The 21,571-nt window shown below is 40.6% G+C and overlaps 2 protein-coding genes across 3 annotated transcripts in view; one reads left to right on the forward strand and one right to left on the reverse strand.

The window, feature by feature from the left end:
- The first annotated feature begins 23 nt into the window (after positions 1-23).
- Positions 24-21,133, forward strand: pgpep1l (pyroglutamyl-peptidase I like). 2 transcript variants are annotated; one of them, XR_013910614.1, is made up of 8 exons: positions 24-1,098; positions 1,181-1,233; positions 1,299-1,415; positions 1,594-1,820; positions 1,892-2,086; positions 3,319-3,351; positions 10,150-10,348; positions 19,710-21,133. XR_013910614.1 is itself a non-coding variant. In XM_080304708.1 (7 exons), exons 1-7 carry the CDS (start codon positions 1,020-1,022, stop codon positions 10,244-10,246), a joined length of 801 nt encoding a protein of 266 aa, XP_080160834.1. In that variant the 5' UTR covers positions 24-1,019; the 3' UTR covers positions 10,247-11,018. The 2 variants fall into 2 exon arrangements, 1 of the variants encoding a protein (XP_080160834.1); XM_080304708.1 differs by lacking the exon at positions 19,710-21,133 and having other exon boundaries at positions 10,150-11,018.
- The window catches only part of igf1ra (insulin-like growth factor 1a receptor), an 80,203-nt gene continuing 60,787 nt past the window's right edge, over positions 2,156-21,571 (reverse strand). Inside the window, exons 11-21 of the mRNA XM_026176023.2 lie at positions 19,704-19,987; positions 19,095-19,237; positions 18,557-18,722; positions 18,366-18,468; positions 18,061-18,131; positions 17,735-17,964; positions 16,618-16,722; positions 16,255-16,414; positions 15,903-16,032; positions 11,018-11,152; positions 2,156-7,868 (exon numbers count right to left, since the gene is read on the reverse strand). Of these exons, the coding sequence (XP_026031808.2) occupies positions 7,343-7,868; positions 11,018-11,152; positions 15,903-16,032; positions 16,255-16,414; positions 16,618-16,722; positions 17,735-17,964; positions 18,061-18,131; positions 18,366-18,468; positions 18,557-18,722; positions 19,095-19,237; positions 19,704-19,987 (2,053 nt within the window). The 3' untranslated portion in view covers positions 2,156-7,342. The remainder of the gene's footprint in view (positions 7,869-11,017; positions 11,153-15,902; positions 16,033-16,254; positions 16,415-16,617; positions 16,723-17,734; positions 17,965-18,060; positions 18,132-18,365; positions 18,469-18,556; positions 18,723-19,094; positions 19,238-19,703; positions 19,988-21,571) is intronic.

Below are 21,571 nucleotides of genomic sequence, written 5' to 3' on the forward strand. Positions count from 1 at the left end.
AGTGCTCTCTGAAATACTATAATGCTAAACTCACCGCAACTATAAATAAAAGAAAGGACAAGCTAAAAAGAAACGTACACGAGTTAAAAAATGATAATAATTGAGGTTTAAACACAGTATATTGGTTTTGGCTACATTTACCTTTTGGCTTTTTCTCCCACATGTAAAAGCCAGTCTACATTTAACTGCAGCTATAATATAGCTCCATATTAGAATGTATAAATATATATTATTTAGAATGTGTGTTACACTTAAAATATATTCCCACTGATGTCGTAAGCGTCTAGTTTGCAGATTTGGTAAATTTGCTTTTTCATTTTGCTTTTTTAATTTTAATTGAATCTTTTTTACCCTAATACTTTTTAATTCAGAAGATTTACTCTTTCAATGAAGTGCTTGCCTTTGTTGTTTACTTGCCATAATAGACCGATAGATTCTTCACCCTGCATGGGAAGTTATTGTGTTACAGCACCAGGGTAAATATTTAAAAATAGAACATCCTACAATAAATAAACACAAGTTAAAGTAAATGTGCCAGAGGCAGAACATAGTGATGGCTTGATTCTGTGAGAGTGCAAGAACTTTAAATATATCCAACAGCGATTTAAGGTTAAGTTGAAGGAAAGTAAAAGGTAAACTGAGATTGTGCAAGAAAGTAGTTAATATGGATAAATACAACGTACACACAGTGGCGCAGTGGGTAGCTCTGTTTCCTCACAGCAAGAAGGTCTTGTTCATGTTCTCTTCAGATTCCTCCCATAGTCCAAAGACATGCACTTAGTGGGGTTGGTGACTTTTGGTGATTCTAAATTGCCTGCAAGTGTTATTGAGAGTACAAATGCTAGTCTGTCTCGCTGTTTTAAGTTCAATATGATTTGTGGATGGCATAACTTTCCTGAGACACCTGAATGCATCACCCTCACAGGGGCATCACATTTATCAGAGATGAGCGCCCCCAAGCGGACAGTAAACGAATAGCGAAAGCTAAAGAAAATCTATCTACGTTTTAGTATCCTTGCATGAAATCCCTGAACTGCCGTTACAGGCGCTGCAATCTCGGTTCGGCTATGAATAAAAGCGAAACTGTGGTCGTTACAGGTAAACTGTAAATGTTCATGTCCTCCATAATCGCACCGGACCGACTTTTATTTTGAATTGGCAAATTCGATTTACTTTTAAGGTTTTGGACCTTTTCGACAGTTCTTGACCAACACCAGCTGGGAAGCCGCCAAGGTAATAACGATCAACGCCACCGGCTGACTGAGTCTGAAAATAACTCATTTGAAAAATGATTGCAGGGGTTGAAACTGATCGGACTGGGGGAGAATGTTGACGTCCATGTGAGGGAGTTACCAGTGAGTTACTTGAAAACCCAGAAAGTTATTGGTGAGCTCTGGCACACTCTTAACCCAAAGGTAAAAATAAAGCGAAATGTGACTTGTAGACTGATCACCTTATTAGTTTAAAACTTAATTCTGTCAATAGATTTCCAAAATGTTTATTGTGCTTCTTCCAAATATGAAAAATAAATAATAAAGAAATCCCACCACAAGGTGAATAACTCACTCTTGTGTTTGTGTGCATTTACTTCAGTTTGCTGTACATCTGGGTTTGGCCAGAGGCTCCAGTGTGGTGATTTTGGAGCAAACGGGGAAGAACACTGGCTACAGAGACCGAGATGTCTGCGGCTACTGTCCAGAGACTCGCTGCTGCGTCGAAGGGGGGGCACAGAAGCTGGAGTCAGTCATTAACATGAGGGCAGTCTCAAAGCACTTCAGACAAGCAGGGATGAATGTAGTTTATTCAAGAGATGCTGGCAGGTAGGCAAGTGTTCCAGCACGATCAAGAGTCACTCTTGAATATGAGATAATGGCTGATTTCTTCTTTTTAGGTACCTGTGCGATTTTGCATATTACTGCTCACTGTATCATGGTCAGGGGAGAGCAGCCCTCATCCATATACCCACATCTGGTACCTTGGCCTCAGCTGACAGACTGGTGCCTCTGCTGCAAGCCCTCATTCAGAAGATCCTGGAACAGCTGGAGGAGCATTCAAAAACAAGAGATCCCCCTTTTGTGTCAATGAGGTAGATCGTGATCCATAGCAGATACCCACTGATTGGTGTGAATGGAAAATTAAATATAGCAGGCATTCGTAGTTCTCATTCATTTATTTATTCAAAATTTCAGCAAAAAAAAAAAAGAGAAAGAAAATACAAGAAATTCTCAGATACATATTCAGAGAAGGTGTTTTAAAAAATACACCATCTCAGCTATAGGTGTGAAAAACTTTGAGGCCTCAGATATAGAGCTTGAAAGAAGACAGTCTAGTGATTTTTCGTTTTGATTATTTCTTTCCCCAATCTAATGAACACACAGATTTTGTGAAAGCATCATAATAAAATAATAGTAGTAGTAGACCAAGGCCCCTCAGAAGGTACAGGAATGCAAATCATTAAAAACAGAGGCGCAGGATGATGATGAACCTCAAACTTATTATTGCAGTTTAAATGCACTGATGCATTCTCCATAAACCTGACATTTGCATGAAGAACATTCTGAAGAATTGAAATGTTGACAGACGACTAAACTGTAGTGTATATTTATGCTGTTTAAGCCTAAGGTAACGCAAAAAAAAAAAAAGTATCGCGTGAAGCTGTAAACTATCGTCTTTTTCTAACCATGATTACTCTTCACCGTGACTACCCGTAAATCTACGCAACATCCCTGTCCTATACATGTCCACGAGTTCATTGTAAATGTTGTAAGCTTTGACAGGTTCGTGATCTAATGGTAACTAGTTATTCAACAGCTATTCACCTCAGAACAGATCAGTGTCTACTCTCAGAACTGGAAAGTTGACATATACCATAATACAGCAAAAAAACAAAAACAGAAATGCATAGATATGTTAAGTAACTACCTAAGCTGTTTGCTTGTCAGTGGTGATTTTTAAACCGTTGTGATATTAAACAGCAATCAGACAGTTTTATCTATTTTTTTTATTTACCAAGAACTTTAATTGAGCACCCAAATTTCACATTAGAAGTTACCTGGTTGCCTATCTGTGATCCCATTTTCTTTTCTTATTGCTTTTGGGTATTCATATAAATGCAAATTATCTAATGTTCCCAGCCCATCAGCCCTTGCACTGAGTTAACGCTCGCCAAGTAGCCACTGCGAGTTAAAAAGTAGCACTGAGGTTTCTTTTGTTTTTGTTTTTTAATGAGACGCTTTGAGATGTAAAAGCTACTTTGCCACCTTTTCACGCTTGTTCTCTCTCTTTTTTTCCCCTCCTATTTTGTGGTGACAAAATAAGATCTACTGAGGTGACTGAACCAGCAGCATTACTGTAAGTATCAGTTACAACGGGCCAGACAAAAAAAACGGGGGTTGCAGACTTGACTTTTGATAGAGCAAAACAACTCTGAACGGACAGTGAGGGAGTGGCACCGATAACGAGAGTGGAAATGAACGCTGGGGTCAGAATGTCTTGGCATTCAGACTGGGAAGGAAGGGGAAGGGGGATGATGACATTCACATAACCACGAAGAGTTTATAAGGGTAGAAAATGACACTGTTTTACTGCTCTTGTGATTCCAACGTGGAAATCATTGATTTAGGGGTTCCTACAGAAGTTAGAAATACGTAGGAGGCTGCTTTCCCCATATTATGGAAAGTTCACAGCTATCTAGTTTTTGTTGTTGTTGTTCTGAAAAAGTGAATGCCATCTGTTTGCTTGGAATAAAGTGAGAGGTGGAGTTGCACCGTATGCTCGCAGCATCACAGGCTGCAGGTCAAATTGTTTTATTGGAGGTGATGAAAAAGTTTCCCTTTTTAAATATTTCCCGTTTTATATCTATCTATATATATATGTATGTATATACATTTTTTATTTTAGACTTTTATATAAAAGCATTTTAGAAGAGGAAAAATTAAAAGTTTTTGTCTTTTGAGGATTTGAGGTTGTGACATTTATGTTTGGAGATGGAATGTGTGGTGTTGAGCCCTGGCCTCCTGTCTTATCATGTACTGCACCTGCCTCGGTTAAAATACAGTGTAGATCGATGTCCTCACATAAATACTCATTTACATTTAACATTGAGAGCAAAACTACACCGTACTAACGGCTGCTGTTCAATTTGAGCAAACGCGCGGGCCTTTTTTTTTCTAAAAGCTTTAACCCGCTGGGCCAGAAATGGCCGGGGTAACTTAACAACACTTCCATTCCATCTCCTGTGTTAGTCCGCTTCGTGAGGTTTATCTAGATCCCTGTGGGGGTTTAAAAAAAAAACGAGAAAGAGTGAGATGTATTTGTTTTCCATACGCATACATATATTTAAAAAGAGTGAGGTAGATATACTTAAAGGGGGGGAAAAAAGAAAAGGTTTTAAGTCCCCCAGTCATGACACCAAAGAAAATGCATACAAAAAAATCCAACTTTATACTGAATCATGGGGCATTTATACAGTGATTTAAACTGATATCACAAAAGGAAAAAAAAAAAGAAGAAGAAATAAATAACATTTCTACAGAAAAAAATAAAATAAAAGAAGGGGAAGGGGAATCACCAGGTAACATGAGCAGAAATCCTTCAAAACACTTTCAGTATTCAGCCATTCGTGACATTGAAATGCGTTCCCTTCCCTGGATTTTAACCCATCCTTTATTTGGTTTTAAGAAGCAGTCGTCGTGAAGATTAAACAATAAGTCTGAAGAAAGGAAATCAGCAGAGGGAACACTGAGCTAGAGGAGGGAGTAGAAGTGAAACGGTTAAAAGATGGTTGGCATATATTAAGGCAAACGAGACAACTTAATTTAGCCCTATCTATTCGGAAAAAAACGAGGCAGGACGTGGATGGGTTAAAATACCAGATCTGGTAAATATCTCGTATACTGGAACTTATCCTGACTTCAGAAGGGGGGGGGGGTCATGATGATCAGGAGCAGGAAAGGAGGAGGAAATGGTGAAGCAAGTACAGGATGATGTTGTGAGAATGTGTGGAGAAAGCAAAGCCTTAACTTTGACCTGAGATCGAGTCGCACCTAGTGGCCAATGCCAGGCGCAGTGCTAGACAATAAAGTACAAAAAAAGGGATGCAGAAAGTACACGCTCTGCTCACAGACTGAGCCAAGGTGTCCGTTCTAAATAATAATAACATTAATAATAATAATAATAATAATATAGACATCCAGAAATAGAGAAAGAAACATTTCATAAAAAGAAAAGGCAATTAACAAAATGTAGTGTTGCAGAAAACCTTTCGGGGGTCACGTTTTGTGATTTAAATTGGATATTTTCTGAACAGTTTAAGGGTATTAGAAATGGACTGTTGTGGAGACCATAAAATACCAAACCTGAAGGATTTCTTTATATATATATTGGATGATATATATATATATATATATATATATATATATATATATATATATCATCCAAAAGAGGAAAAGAATAAAATAGCAGCTTTGTTCTGTACAGACATAGAGGCAAACATTTTTTAACCGTAAAAAGGTTTTAAAAAAGTGACAAAAACCAATGAGTGTATAAAAACGATCCTGCAGTCAAAAATACAACTGTAAGACCTTTATATGTGTTTGAAATGTAGATAAACTATTGACTGTTCTAAAAAGAGACCACCTGTGACTTGAAAGCTGTCTCTAGGCTACTAAAATCACCTCATTTTCTGTCTCTTGCGTTGTATTCGGTACAGCAGTGCCGGCGAACCATGTTCACCTCCCACTGTGAAATGCACAATTGAAAATCTCAGAAAAAAAAGGTTAGAAGAAGTCAAAGTGGAGCCAGAGTTGTATTCGTAAAGTATAAAGTTCAGTGATTTGCTCATTTGAAGTGCGACCTTCTGATGCTTTGATGTTTTCAGTCTTTTTTTTTTTCTTTTTTCTTTTTTTAAATAAATTAAACAAAGACAGAGGCTGTGACTCAGAGTTGGCTGTGCTTCAATCACATGCCTTCTTCCCTCAGATGTTTGAAAGATGAAAGTAATGAAGGGCATGTAGGTGGGCAAGCAAACTTTTGATTAGCCAATCAGCACCACGGCTTTTCTCTTTTTCTGAAAATCTGTCAGGTGTTTGTAATGCTCTCACATATTTAGTGCTTTATTAGTCTTGCTGACCACTCAGTCACATTTTAAATAGCCATGGATGCAGGCTGTAGCAGACATCCGTGGCCAATTTAGAAACACCAATTGACCTAACATGTACGTCTTTGGACTGTGGGAAGAAGCCAGAGTACCTGGAGAGAACCCACAGAGGCACAGGGAAAACATGTCAACTCCACACAGTGTCTGCAGCCAGCGTTTGAACACAGAACCTTCTACTTTGTGAGGCGACAGCTCTTACCACTATACCACTGTGCCGCCATGTGATTGGTGTGCACACAGAAAAAGAGAAAAATTATTACATGGGCTGAGAACAAGTCAGCCAGTCCTCAGTTTTGAGATGGAACCAGTAAAATCTGCGTTAAACATAGAAAATAAGTGATAACCAATGGTGAAGGCAGCAAACTCCTACACACAGCTGCTCCAGGAGCAGTGACAGATAAACATGAAGACTGAAAACAGCCAGGCAATCTTGGCATTATCTTTCACACAGACAACTCTGAACCACAATCGTCAGTAAGAAGGGACACCTTTTAGGAAACTGAAGAGAAAGCATGATTTGGCAATAGTCTGGCAGAAAATAGATCTTCCTCTACCATTCTGACCTACACAGGACAAAATCCCATAGAAACATCAACAGTAAAATAAAATGAAAAAAAAAAGATCTTAGAGGATCAGAAAAGTTGGAACCTTTCTAATCCTCACGCAACATGAGGCAGTCTGCTCATGTGAATACAGTCATTTTGATGGAAAGTAATTTTAGAAATGGAGCTATGCTGTATTATGTATTATGTGTATAAATACACACTTGAATATCCATCACATCACCTCTGAAATCGTGAGGAAAAAGTGCTCTTCTGTTGGTTTTGCTGGCAGATATGCTTTAAAAAAAAAAGAAGATTTTCTTAAAGTTCATGTGTAAATCTGTAAGTCAGGATACATGCCTGTATCGTTTTCCTTCTTTAAGGACTCTTACATAACAAAGACTCAGATACAGGCTGCGCAGGATGGAGTTTCCCAGTGTTGAGCTTGAGCCACCAATTGCTCTGTGCTATCTTGTTTTCCATTTCTTCCGAGTTTATGTTTGACCTTAAGAGTGGAGAGACCATCTACTGGCAAACAGTAGAAGAAAGCAATTTCTTACCTCATCCATCCCTCCTTAAGAGACAGATGAGAGGTCTGTGATACCCTGTGTAAAAGGGGAAGGAGGAGAGGGCTGGTCTGATATCAGCAGGCTGATGACTGGGGCAGTGGTAGCGCCCGTTCGTTCTTTCTGACCCCGTTCATGTGTGCATAGGGTTGTATCTCATCAAAACTGGGCCGCAGCACCACGACAGGCCCGTTGGCCGAAGCATGTCCTGAGTGCTTGTCCAAGGCTAGTCCTGGAGACGCCAAGGCTGAAGCAAGTGGGCCGGGAGGAGAGTTAGAAACAGGTCCCAGTAATGGCGTACTCGGGCCTTGCATGGGGGATAACTGATGCGTAGAAGGAGGAGACATGCCTCCTGCACACCCAGACGAGGAAATGACAGCAGTCGACGGCTGCCTCACGGATGAAGGGTCCAGTGGAATGTTCTCCATGTTTTCTACCTCCATGTCCAGCTCCTCTGTGTCCGGCGGCTTGTTCTCCTCGCTGTAGAAGAAGCTCACTTCCCTGAAGGGAGGATCCAGTTCGTCTTTGATGCTGCTGATGATCTCCAAGAAGGACGGACGCATCTTAGGGTTATACTGCCAGCACATTCGCATCAGTTCAAACCTGAAAGATAAATGACAAAATCATCATTTTTGTCATTTCTGTGTAAACATTTCTCACACACCAGCTTGAACTGACAAACAGAAACTTCTTAAACTGCAACATATCAGCAAACTTTACAACCGGTAAGGACAGGAGGGATGAAAACAGCATGTGGCCCTGTAAGTCTTGTTTCTGTCCAGCAGGTGGCAGGAGAAACTGAAGGCCCCTTTAGGGCTTTTTGGCACTACATCTCAGTTCATAACACTGATCATGAAGAAAGAACAGAGACTGTAATATCAGCGTTGGTAAAGTGTGCTACACTAGATTTTATGCTTCAGTTTTTTCTTTAAAAAAAAAAGAGGGGAAAAAAGGATGTAGTTATTGTAAATACCCGTCCTTACCACTTGTAGCTGCTCATTAATTCGAAGCAGGTTTGTTGGCAGGTAATCTTGGTGAGCATGCCTTCTCTTTAAGTACTGTCCCGTAAAATTATATAATTAAAACCCTGTAAGACTGTGGCCAAAAGACTAAATATATGTGCGCGCGTTCCAAAGTTGCTGCAAGCTACAAGGCTTTCAGTGGCAATAATATAGTAAGTAAATCCACAAACTATTTTTATGCCAGTTCAATTGTTTTGAAATTTTGCCGTTTTTTTTTTTTCCTTCTATTTTGGGGGTTCCGTTTGTTTTTTCTTTTTAACAACAAATACAGTAAGATCAGAAATGTAGCATGCACTCAGCAGAACAGTAAATCATACTTAAGGTTACTGTGCCAGGCCAGCAACCGAGCTTTGGGAATGTCAAAACAACATCATAAACGGGAGAATTATTACAGTTTTGTGTGGTGCTGGACCGCACACCACAGCTCCAATTATACACAAACAAGCTCAGAATACTCTCTAAGGCCCGCTGACATAAACACCTTGGCCATCGCTGCTCCGTTCTTGCTGTTCCCTCTGTCTTGTTTTTCCTAGTGGTCTCTTTGCCATCTAGAATAACCTCTGCAGCTGGGTGCCAGCTCCTCTCCGCGCCAGAGGAATTATGGGTAAAGCTTTCTTAAGCACGTGCCTCGCTTCATGCTCTGAAGCAGCAGGGGGCGGCTCAGACTTGTTTTGCACATGTGCAGGAAGTGTCTCAAAGTTGACGTTCAGATGTCCGAGCTCGGGCAAGCAAGGACCTCCCGTGAAAAAGGCGCACGGCGCTTGGAAGTAAGGCCGATGCACCAGAGTAACCCGTCTGCTGCAAACTTCCGACACCGTCTCGCACGAGGCTTCTTGATGCAAATTTAGAAAACAAACACTGTAAATCCTGACTTCTTGTCAGCATCCTGCCAATCGTGACCCACAGGCCACATGCTTTGGCTAAACTGACTAACATTGGACCTGTGAGCAACACAAAACAGATTACATGAGCTTTACTTGCACTGCATTAAAACTCCACTTGTTCTTTAGCTGTGGTTTTTTTTTTTTTTTTCCCCCGAATCACTTCACATTCAAATTTGAGTGCACCAAATGTGCTGTATAAATACAGCTGAGCAGCAGCTATTAAGTTACTGAGATGGCGGCTCGGATGGTTTGCCTAGGGTCTGCTTTTTTGTTTCTGTTTTTCTTTATTTGCTCTGGCTGATTCGATATCTTTGCTTGGCTGTATGTCTGTATCTGTATTATCCTGCGAATTTGCCATCTGCACGGTATTAAAATATAGTGAGAGCTCATGTGTGTTAACGTACTTGGCCAATAAACCGATTCTGACTTCACTGTCCGATATACTGTATACGGACGGTTACAAGCAAATATGAGATAGTCGGTGTCAGAATTATAAGAAAATCTTCACTGGCCTGGATAAAGCCAAATATTCACAGAAGAGATGGGCCAACAAAGCTTGATAAAAATCAGAAACAGATGCAATTTCAGGCCAAGTGTGAGTGCAAAAAAGTCTCCAAACATCTATGCTAAATGCTTAATAAACCTGAACAGGAATCCCTGCCAGATCTGAAAAACTTCACACGTGCAACCTCCCCGGCGTGGCAAAACCTTGACGGATAATAGCGTGTAAGTGATATTCCACAGAAAAATAATGATGTTTAATTTAGTCACATTTATTTTCCAATTCTGAAGGAGGAAAAGAACTTTTATCTCTGGGAAACTCTAGACAGAAACATGAGAATAACAATCAGTGACCAAAGCTACCTGAGAAACAAAGGAAACAGTACAAGTAGGAGACATTTAAGGCTCTCGAAATATGACTCATCCCTGTTTGTGTTAACCTGCCCACTTCCACTTCTTCTGTATCTTTCTATTCAGTCTTTGTATGAACTCTCTGGCTTCACTGCACTTGGGCAATCTTCTGGAAATCTCCATTAAGTCACTACAGCAGAGGCGACCATCGACAGTGGCCTGACTTCCATGTGTGCTGCTAAGCCCCGACTCCACCACCTCTGTAACACAATCCACACACTCCTGTAATCAGGACAAAACAGCCACGCTGCCATAGAAACGCGAGGTTTGTGTCTGCACAACACTTGATCCTCTTTTTCTTTTTTCTTTTTTTTTGCTACTCACACTCTTTCTAAGGTGAGGTCAGCCGTGGAGAGTGGGAGGGGAGAGAGCAGAATGCCTTCTTATTGAGGTCAGAGACGGAGAATCGAAATGCATGTATGCAGCGCTGCATGCCGACGAGCAGGCTGTGCTCGGGCTTTTCTTTCCCCTCTAACTTCCAAAGTGTTTGATTGATTGACTGATTAATTTAAAGTTAAATAATGATAACTTTCTCATCCACCACGCTGACAGACAGGCACTACCTCCCTCCGTAGTAGGAATGAGGGGCATCTTTCACACACTGATTGTGGCATCCCTTCTATGGGCCGGCGCTGAAGGCTGAGCAGGGTTCTCACTGCCAGCTGACCACTGAAGCTATGTCGTCAACGGACCACATTTATCCTGTGACGTTAATGTCGGCCCTCGTCCTGGCTCTACCTTAACTTATACACACGATATCCTTCACACTCAGAGCCACAACTTAAAATAAAACAGGGCAAAATATTAATAGGACAGAAGACATGGGTGGCTGCGGCTGTAGAGGATAAAATATCCTTCATAAATCCAAGCTGATGTTACTTAGTTTTATTGTTCTTAAGGGCAGGGTCACAGATTTGAAAAAAGAAAGACTTACAGCATGTCAGGGCAGTTGTCAGGTTTGTCCAAGAGTCCTCCCTCCATGACAAAGCGCAGCACTTGTTCATTGGACATCCCCTGGTAAGGCTGTTCAGCTAAGGTGGCGATTTCCCACAGCACGACACCAAATGACCTGCAGCGAGAAAAATTAGGCAACATATTCAAGTAATATATTGTGGTATTTTATGTGATGCTCTTTCGGCTTCCACAGTAAACGTTTATTTTAACCATCGATCAAGCACACATATTCTTCTATTGCTTAGGAATAAACTTTACTTTGAAGAGCCTATCCTACATCATCGCTCTAAATTTGAAAGAAATGACATCCATTATGTTAGTGACTAAATTGTTATCAGGGTGACCTGAAAATGCCTCACCAGTAATACTTGGTTAACCATCTAATAAAAGCAAATAAAACTCCCTCCACTCAAAATTGAGCTGCACTGTTTGCATACAAACAATAAGTACAAATCATATTTTTCATATATTCCTTTTTTTATAAGAGCCACATATGGTGCTTGTTTGAGAGCTGTTGTGCTTGAGATGTGCATAAATGTCCAACCTAAACAGAGAGCAATATTCTAGTAATGGTTTTAGAGGGAGTAAATGTCAAACAGCCTGACTGACTGATACAGAAAAGGTAATAAATGCCTTTTAATATACAGAAGAGGGAAAAAAACTGATGTCAGCATGATAACACGCTCACAGTGACAGGCTGATGCTAGGCAGGTATCTGATTTGGCGTGCTCTGTGCCTTAGTTTATTGTGTTAAGTTGGTGAGATTTACTGGAATATAGTCATTAAAAAATGTATTAGAAGATTGAAAATTCTGATCTCGTGATGAAGGAAGATGAAAAGGCAGAGAAAGTGGCTGTAAAGCAGTAAGTGGGATTCATCTCCTGGGTGCAGTGAATGTCTGAACCAAATTTAATCTAAGGCTAACCGATAGTTTCTGACTTTTTGTTCTGTCCGTGTTGGACTGAAATACTCTCACTGCCATCCATCGATCGCAGTACTAACAGCGCACAAGCTGAGCTGACACTGCTGACTTTATTTCAGGCTTCATTTTTTTTTCTTTTCTTTTTGGAGTGTGTCATGTATCCTTAGCTCATATCTGTCCACAAGTTCCCCAAAAAGATGAATGCTATTTTAAATATTGCAACTTTAAGTTCCCCAGATAATCTGCACTAGAATCCAAAATGAGCGCAGGATGTCGGAGAGCTGGTACTGAGCATTTACCCTGCTTCTTATTTTAACTTCATGACGTGTGGCACAGTATGTTGTAACACAGCTTACATGATTACAATACTGCAGGAAAAACCTCAGCATGAAGTATTTCTTCAGTTTAACTTCAAGACTGCCTTGCGATGACCACAATATTTGTTTACTGTACTACTTTGGCTAGCCAAATTTTCAAATGGTATGCTTAACTTAAAAACAAAATAAATAAAATAGGCCTATTACAATACTGCACACCAGGATCTCAAACAGTCACCTACTCATGATGACATCAGGGTTATCTTACACTAAACTTCTTTACAACATCAAAGGGGAGGATATAGTACACAAATTGTGGAGGTGTGTTTGTGCTGGCACGGCAACCTCTCATTTAAAGACATCTGGAGCAGTTTAAGCCCACTCTTAGGGACTAACCCGTGACATTTGGGGAAACAAACATGCAGGGGGTTCTAGTAAACAGTAGTAAAACACAGGAAAAAAAGTAGCAGTGCTGTAGGCTGGGAATCTACGAAACAGTGGAATAATAGAGTTGTCAGTAAATGGAAAAAAAAGAAGAAGAGGAATACTCCTGGCCTGTACTTTTTTGCCAGGAATTTCCAAAGAGGCAGCCAGAAAACCAAAGGTTTGGATGCTTTTGGAAACAGTAGTCATGATTTAAAAAAAAAAAAACTAAAGTAGAAAATTATCATAAGAATATATTATCTAGTTTTTTGCCACAGCATGAACTGTTTTAGAGTATACACAAGGACAAAGGCAAAAAAAATATTGAGGTGGTTATGGAAAACTTAGCATCTTTCTGGATTTAAGGAGGTTCATACATGTCTAATGTAGGGCTGCCACAATTAGTCGACTAGTCACGATTATGTCGACTATCAAAATCGTCGACGACTGATTTAATAGTCGACGTGTCGTTTGAAGCTTTGTAAGATCCCAAAAGACGCAGGAATAAGTAGGATTTAAGAGTGTAATAACGGACTGAAACAGAAGATGGCAGCACTGCATGTACAAGGATGCCAGCTGCCGTTAAACCCCGAAGAAGAAGAAGAAGCTGTGTCCCAGAATTCATAGCGCAGCCCAGCTCAGTTTCCAACAATGGCAGCAGCTAGTTAGTTTTAATATTACTCTTATTATTCTTTCTGGGTCACAAAATAAGCGTGTAGCATATTTTCAGGTGAGAATGTAGCTGTGTAAACCTCAAATATCGGCTCAGTTTATCAAGACACCACATGTTTTCAAAAGCGCTCCGACGTTTTCGGAGACGTCTGTTACCCACTAGCTCGATAGCTAGCCGGGGTTACAGGTAGGGTTGCCAACTCCCTGAAAAATAAATAAGGGACACCTCGTGGCCAGGGCCGGGCGACCCAGTTGTCTTCACCCTTCCCAGTGTGGTGAATTTTCTAGCTCTTTTTTTGTGTGTGAAATTATTTTTTTAACCATTTGACCTGAAGTTGATTTAAGTAGATGCATATTCTATTCTTTGTGATATGAACACATGTGAAACAAATGATCATTTAGCCATTTATTTTTAGCTCAAAATGACAACATTAACACATAAAACAGGTCTCTTTCTTAAACAGAAGCCTGTCATGCTTAACTTTTGAGAATATAAGTAAATCTTTCTTTAAAAGCACTCTGTCCTGCTTAACTTAAAATAATAGAAAACAATAGAAAGAAAAATATTCTTGTAACAGTGCACATTTAGTGCATTTAGTACAATTGGCTTCAGTTGAGGTATTATTTCAACTTTTCTAATGCTAATCAGCTGCTCCTGTTTGTAAACCCGCTTGTTCCCATGATTACGCATCATAACTCATCATCATTATTCATCTATGTATTACTTTTATGTATTAGTCATCTATTTGTTGTAATCATCTATCCTTGCAGTTGTTTATTACACAAAATAAATTATATTATCACACTTCTGGCCACATAGCGCTGATATTCACTGCACATGCCCATATTAACGTTTTCCAGCCAGGTGTTTTCCTTTTCCCATTCTTCCCTTTCTCTGAGGGGAACAAACATTGCTGCTCTAACGCTGGGCTCACACTGTGCGGTTTTTGGCCCATTTTGAGACGATTTTTGAGTGATCGGACCGATTTTGGCCTTCATCGTGCGTCGTGTAGTATACGTGGGGTAACGAGAAGTGATTAACACCTCACGACCAGCTCCCGATCATCAATCACTCGTGAGGGTCTCACCACAGCCGCTCACACTGCTCACGCGCAAACGTAAACGTTGGTGAAAAAGACGGCGCAGCACGGCTGTGCAGCGTGTGATCTGGACACAAGCGATGGAGGCACAACTTGTAGAACTTTGGAAAGCTCATCCGAGCCTTTTCGATGTGGCATCACAAAATTATCACGACCACAACAACCGTGAAAATAGTTGGATTTACACTGCTGCTCAATCACAGCTGCCTGATCAATGTTTTTCATTAGCAATTTAGCAAAGTTGATGGTAGTGGTGTGTCTGTGTGAGTGAAAGACAGAGAGAGCGAGCGACAGATTTTCTGTTATAACCTTCATGTTATGGAGGCACAGTGTGAGCACTCAGGTCGCATCAGAGCATCGGGCGGTATAGTGTGAGAGTACATCGTGACATACGAACTTCTAACCCCTGCGAGTCAATCGTGCAGTTTGAGCAGGAGCTGAATAACGTGACTGAAAAAAATCGCACAGTGTTTGCCCAGCTTTAGGTGTACTGTCATCCGAGACTTGCACCGCAGAGTCGGCGTTTGTTCCCCTGTTGGCCATGCTTCTTGTTGTGGTCATCTGTTGTCTTCCGGTATTTTCTCCGCAAGCGACCTTTCCTCGACCAATGAGATGAGCGGTAATCTGAATTGTCATACTCGAATTGTCATAAGTGTGCTGTCAGCTCATTGGTCACAAAGCAGGAGAGGGGCTGGGAATTATGTTTTCAAACAGAGTGTTAATTCCATAAACATTTATAGACTACTTTTGATTCTCACTGTATTACGGGACAAAGTGCGTCCCTTATTAGCTCAATACGGGACGTGTACTTTTGTTTCGAAATACGGGACGATTCCGTATTTTAAGGGACGGTTGGCAACCCTAGTTACAGGCTCACTAGAGCCGGTGAGAACACCGGAAATCGTTTTCAAACCCACTCAGGTGAAACATATATAAGTGACTTAGATAACTTAAAAATGTTATTGTTTGGCTTTTTTTTTTAGTATTTTATTTGTTCCTGAGTAAATCGGTTTGGCTGAGCTTAAAGTTATAGTTTTTACACAGCTGAATAAACATCAAGCAGACAACTGATTATCAGAAATGTGAGATGCTCGAGAAAATACTCCGCTGTCCTGTTATATTTTAGATAGCAAGGAGTTTATTAAACTTCACCGAAACAATCTGCAAATTTCATTAAAATTTAATAAACTATCATCTTGTCTTTATTTTTAGTTAGCACATACCTTAAACACTTAAAACTGTAAGCTAATGATAGTTATATAAGAGCAGATGCTGCTGGTGCAATAAGCTGTACATCCAATGGATGCATGATCTGATTAGTCGACTAATTGCAAAAATAATCGGTGACTATTTGACTATCAAAATAATCGTTTGTGGCAGCCCTAGTCTAATGCAGGCTTGTGTATATGTAAGAGTGATTTGCTGCCATACCAGACATCAGACATTGTAGTAAACACGCCATCTTTCAGTGACTCTGGAGACATCCAGCGGACAGGCAGCAGGCCCTTTCCTCCTTTTCGGTAGTAGTCCGTCTCATAAATATCTCTGGTCATGCCAAAATCTGGAGAAAAAAAAATGAAAGCAGAAGTTGAGGAAGCCACTAAGTATCACTCATTATGTGTGGGAGAGGAAGCTCCAGAGAGCTCATCTATCCCTCTCACCTCTTCCCTCCCCTCTGTCCATCTACATTAACGTGCTTGGGTCCGACACTGAAATCCAAACAGTTTTTTGTCAAGGCCGGCAGAGCGGGGGAGGCTGAAGGCAATATATTAACTTGACTTACCTCCAATCTTCACAGTGAAGTCCTCTGCTACCATGCAGTTCCTCGCTGCCAGATCTCTGTGGACAAATTTGTTGGCGTTTAGGTACGCCATACCGTCTGCGATTTCTCCAGCCATCTGGATCATCTTTTTGAGTGGGGGTAAGACCTGGCTGGTGGTGTTCTGCGGTAGAGCAAGAGGCGGTGAGAAGAGAAACTCCATGAAAAGCACTATTCAGTCAGTCGACATATCACGCCTTTCTGCTTTAATCAGCTGAGCGAAACAAAGCGTAGCGTGGATGATGTATAAGGGTGGCAGAAGAAATTGTAAAAATTAAGAAAGAGAGCAGAGGTGTGTGTGTGTGCACACGTGGACAGGTTGCTTACTTCTTTGCGCAGGGAGCGCAGGTGGCTCTTGAGATCTCCGCGAGTCATCAGCTCCATAATCACTAAGGTTGGCTGTCCCTGAGAGACCACGCCAAGCAGCCGCACCTACATTAATCACAGCAGTGCAGAGGGGTCAGCTCTGATAAAACAAAACTCTGTCCAAAATACATGCTACATATAACTTCAAAATAGGTTTTGTTCACATAGGAAAATATGAAATATGCTCAAAACTTTAAGCTCTGAAAAAAGTTTTTTTTTTATAAAAAAAAAAAAACAGCACAGAGTTCATTCAAATAGGCAAGTCAAGTTCAGCTGTGATTCAGCAGATTGATGATACCCTTCTACACTTCTACAAATCTCTTATGGCACCTTTAACCTGCCTGCCTGCCTTTGGTGGATCATATTGCTGTTCACCCTAACTCGTGCCAAGAATACCCCAGAACAGAGCCATGCCACCAAATCCAAATTACTGCACATGTGAGTATTCACCTATTACAGTGGTCCTGACTCAAATCACTTTGTATTTTCCACTGATCAACACCATTCTCCCACAAAGCAAACCACAAAGGAAAAGTCTCTCTAGACTTTCTCACTGTTGGGTTTTGTGTGATTTCTTGTTAGAATAAAATGTTTGGCTTCCACTAAATCTAGATAACATTAAAGACCACCACATAGTGCATTCAGTAGCAATAAATTACTAGGCAGTAAGGTAGGTTGTCTGACTCAGAAGCACACTAGGTTACAGTTCAGCTCCATCCTGCATTTGCAATTTAAATGTGGGGGGTTTTTTTTGTTGTTGTTGCTTGGAGCATTGTTAAAGATCTTTATCCTTAAAAAAAACAAAACAGTGACTAATAAAAAGGCTTTAACAACACATCCACGTTATGCAGTTTCTGATGTTGTGATCACACTGAAGTGAGAATATACAGTATATCCTGGAGTCTGAACTGCAAGTCATGCTGCAGCTGTCGGAATAAAGACAACCACAGCGTACTTGAGTCTACGTCTGCGAGGATCAATTTCATCTCGTGACTGGATTCATTATGACAATACACTGGTTTATTATTAATAACCACATGAGCCAGATGGTAAGGATTTGATGACGCGTCCAACTTACCACATGGTGACAGTTGAACTCCTTCATGACAGAGGCCTCGTTCAAAAACTCAATTCGCTCCCTCATGCTGGCCGTCTCATTGACCGTCTTGATGGCCACTCTCGTTTCAGGTTCGTCCTTCACTACTCCCTTTGCGATGCCTTCGTACACCATGCCGAAGGATCCCTGGCCCAGTTCCCTGTGCATAGTGATCTTCTCCCTTGCTACCTCCCACTCATCTGGGACATACACTGGTGTGGCACAAGAGACAGCGGGTCACCATCAGAGTTTAAACACCCCACCCAAAAAACCCAATGAAAAATAGACCAAATATCCAACAGTCTTACTCTCAGTAGCACTGAGGTACTCTGGATTGACTGATGCATACAGGACGCCGTTCCCCAGTCTGTCACTGTTCCTGTTAACACAAACTCAGTTAGCCTGCAGGCAAGTCTGATTGCAGATGCTGTGTGCAATTTTCAAGAGGAAGTCTACTCTTTACCACAGGGGAACGTTAATGAAAACAACACCTATTAGCGCTGATTAACATTACACTGATCATTAAGCTTCGTGAGCATAGCCAGGCAGAACAGCTTAATCAAAGAACTTTTGTCAGGCAGTTTTAAAAGCGCGTCTGCAAAAAGATACTTGCCTCTTTTTGTTCACATAGAAGAGGATGGTGATGAGGCCGGCGACAAAAATTGTCACAATGATGGGAATTATGATGACCACATACAACGTAACACCGTCATCACCTGTCAGAGAAGATAAAAACCGATGGTGTCAAGTCCTATTTATTTTTCATTCCTCTGCATTCCATGTAATTAGGGAGAAGTTCATTACGTTTAGGTGGAGACACATAGAAGAAAACACTTTCTGTCCAGGAGCCGTTTCCTGCCGGGGAAGTGGCACGCACTCGGGCGGAGTAGTTCCCCGAGCCAAGGTTGGTTAGTCGAGCTCCTTTGTACCGGCGGTAATCCTGTCGCGACACACACTTGTGCTTCTCAGGCTGGAAGAGAACAAGCACACGCTGGTTACTGCTTGGAAGAAAACATACCATCGGGTTAATGTTCTCATCTAATCAAAAATATGATTTCTTGTTTCTTATTTCAGGTGAATAAGGTTTGATGGCCTCCAATCAGCTTTCTATTGTGTAGAGTTTGTCATTTGTTTTTGGTTTTACTCAGTGTTTAAGCCCTGCATGCATGAGCATGATTGGAGTCTGGTGCACGTTTTAAACATGTGAATCCTTCACTGAGCAAACACTGAGAGCCTTTTCAGTTGTTTACAATATTTGGATAGTCATGGATTCCAGGCTTTTCAATGTTGAAAAAGGAAATGACCTATGATAATAAGCTATAATTACCCCAGTCCAGCTCACCTCATTACCCAGGCGGAACTTGATCTCATACATCAAGATGAGTCCATTGGGCATAACGGGCTCTGGCCAGTGCAGCACCACACACCCCTCGATTTTGTCACACCTCTCAAAAATCACCTTGCCCGGGATGTCATCCGCTTTGACTGGGGGAACAGGCACAACCACGTTAATATAAACAAGGATATTTAATTTCAGAAAAGGTGCCAGCACATTTCATTTTCCATTTTCCACACCACTATGTTACCAAAAACAGCAGGGATGCTGTGTAAATGAAAACAAAATCAACACAATCACTTGGAGTCATTTTAAATCCTCAATCTATTTGAAAACTGAGAGATTTTATATTTTTATATTATATTTATATTTTAACCCTCGCCACCTTTATTTCCGAAAGGCTCAGCTTTGTTTTATACCCACTCATGGTACCGACCTCCTTCCAATTAACCCAACTAAGTGTGAGATGTTTGACCAAGTGTTTTTCAGCATTATACACCTTTTCCACTGTTTTTTGCCCGATATCCAAAAAATAAAAGAAATGCACTCTCTTTATATTTGTCAGCATTACTGAAAACAGGTAGTTGAATGCAGGCTTTTTACTATGTTTCTAACCTGCAGGTTTGGTCCTGGAGAAGACGAAAGCTCCAGCGCTGCACTTCCCCACCACCTCGTTGCACGCATGGATATCAATGCGGTAGACGGTGAAGGGCCGCAGATTGGGGATCTCTAAATACTCTGTTGTGCTCTTGTCTTCAGTGAAGGGGAACTCTACGTTAGGAGGAATGCCATCTGTACTGTTATCCCCTGCGCCGAGAGTGGTATTCCCTCTGCCGCCCTCATAAAACAGTGTGTTGTTTGCTGTACCAGAAAGGTCTCTGCGCCGACGCTCTTGAGGTCTGAAATACAAAGACACAATTGAATATAAAACCTGTAGCACAGATCATTAAAATTCAATGAGCAGTGCTGGGGAAACAAAAGACAAAAAGGTGCATTGTATGTCCTGGAACCCTTATTGTAGCATGTCAGTGATGGTTTATACCTCCTGAAAAAATGTTTGCGCAAAGCTAAACATCTTTCATGGAAAGCACGGAGTGATTGCTACTCCCAGTTGTGCTGTGCTTATTAGGTCATTAGATCACTGAGAGGCTGACTGACAGAGAAATGCAAAAAACAGACAGTAACGCTAATGTCCAACATGCCCCTGATAAAAAACAAACAAACAAAAAAACCCAAAAGGTTAAACTCTGAAAAGTAATGTTTAGCCTTCAGTTCACTCAAAGTTCATATGATACTGGGTGGAGCTGCCAAGACCTGGACATCATCATAATTGAAAGCAAAGAGGCGATGACAGCTGTGACCTTAGCAGTAGGAGATACCACAGGACATCTTGTCCACCTGTGAAAGATGCAGGGTGGTCAATAAGACAGACAAAGAAAAAAAGCACTTGCTGTGACTGAGAAGATAAAAGCGTTACTGATGCCCTTTATAAAGCTCGTACACAGACATGTTTGGGGGTTGTCTAAAACTGAATGTGACAATGAACAAGTGACTGGGTTTAGACAGCTTAGCTCAGAGAAAAATAGCAACTTCAACTAAATGACTCAAACTGTACACTGAGAATTAGAACTGCAGCTACTTTTTTTTAATAATTTGTTGTTTTTGTAATAATTAATAGATTCATTATTTGGTCTACAACACCATTAAACAGTGTTTTTAACAATCTGACTAATAATTCAAATCCATAAAATCTACTTTTTGTAATTTTTTCATGAGATGAACAGAAACCACAAATCCACAGAAAAAAGAATTTGTTCCTATAGTCATGTGCAAAAATCTTGAGCCACCGCTTCTCTCTTTATAACGTTGGCATTTACATCAACACTGGCAAGTGGTGCAATACAGAAACAACTGTGTTTGTTGTTATAGATGTATAAATATATATATTCTTTATTTTATTTTTTATTCTTCTTTTGCACTGAGAGAATTGCACCTCAATTTCATTGCTGTAATGACAATAAAGATTCAGTTCTGATTTCTTTATATTTTGCTTCCAAGAAGCCAGACTTGCTTTTTATTTTTAGAAGTTACATTGAGTCGAAGTTCTTCATTCTTTCTAAAGGTCCTTCAAATTTTTTCTTTGGTATTTCTCTGATTTTCTGAGCATTTTCAGAGAAACTTTTTGTTTTGTTTAGTTGTTAAGCAACTTAACACGAATCTCTGAATCATTAAATTGTTATAAAAGAACCCAGCTCGAGGGATGCAGCGGTGTTGTTCCTACGCATAGCAGATAACTTAGCAAAGACGTATTTCTTTAGTTGCCAAAGACAACAGGTCCAGGTGAGCAGCAATGGACAGAGGAGGTCAGGAGAGATGTGTCTGCAGCATTTCGGCCAGTGGTGTCGTGGATTTTGTCGAAATTGGTGGAATGATCAAGTTATGCAACACCATTTTGAACGTGTAAGAAAGGCAAAGAGTGATAA

Source organism: Astatotilapia calliptera, chromosome 7, assembly GCF_964374335.1.
Source record: "Astatotilapia calliptera chromosome 7, fAstCal68.1, whole genome shotgun sequence".
NCBI classification, from domain to species: domain Eukaryota; kingdom Metazoa; phylum Chordata; class Actinopteri; order Cichliformes; family Cichlidae; genus Astatotilapia; species Astatotilapia calliptera.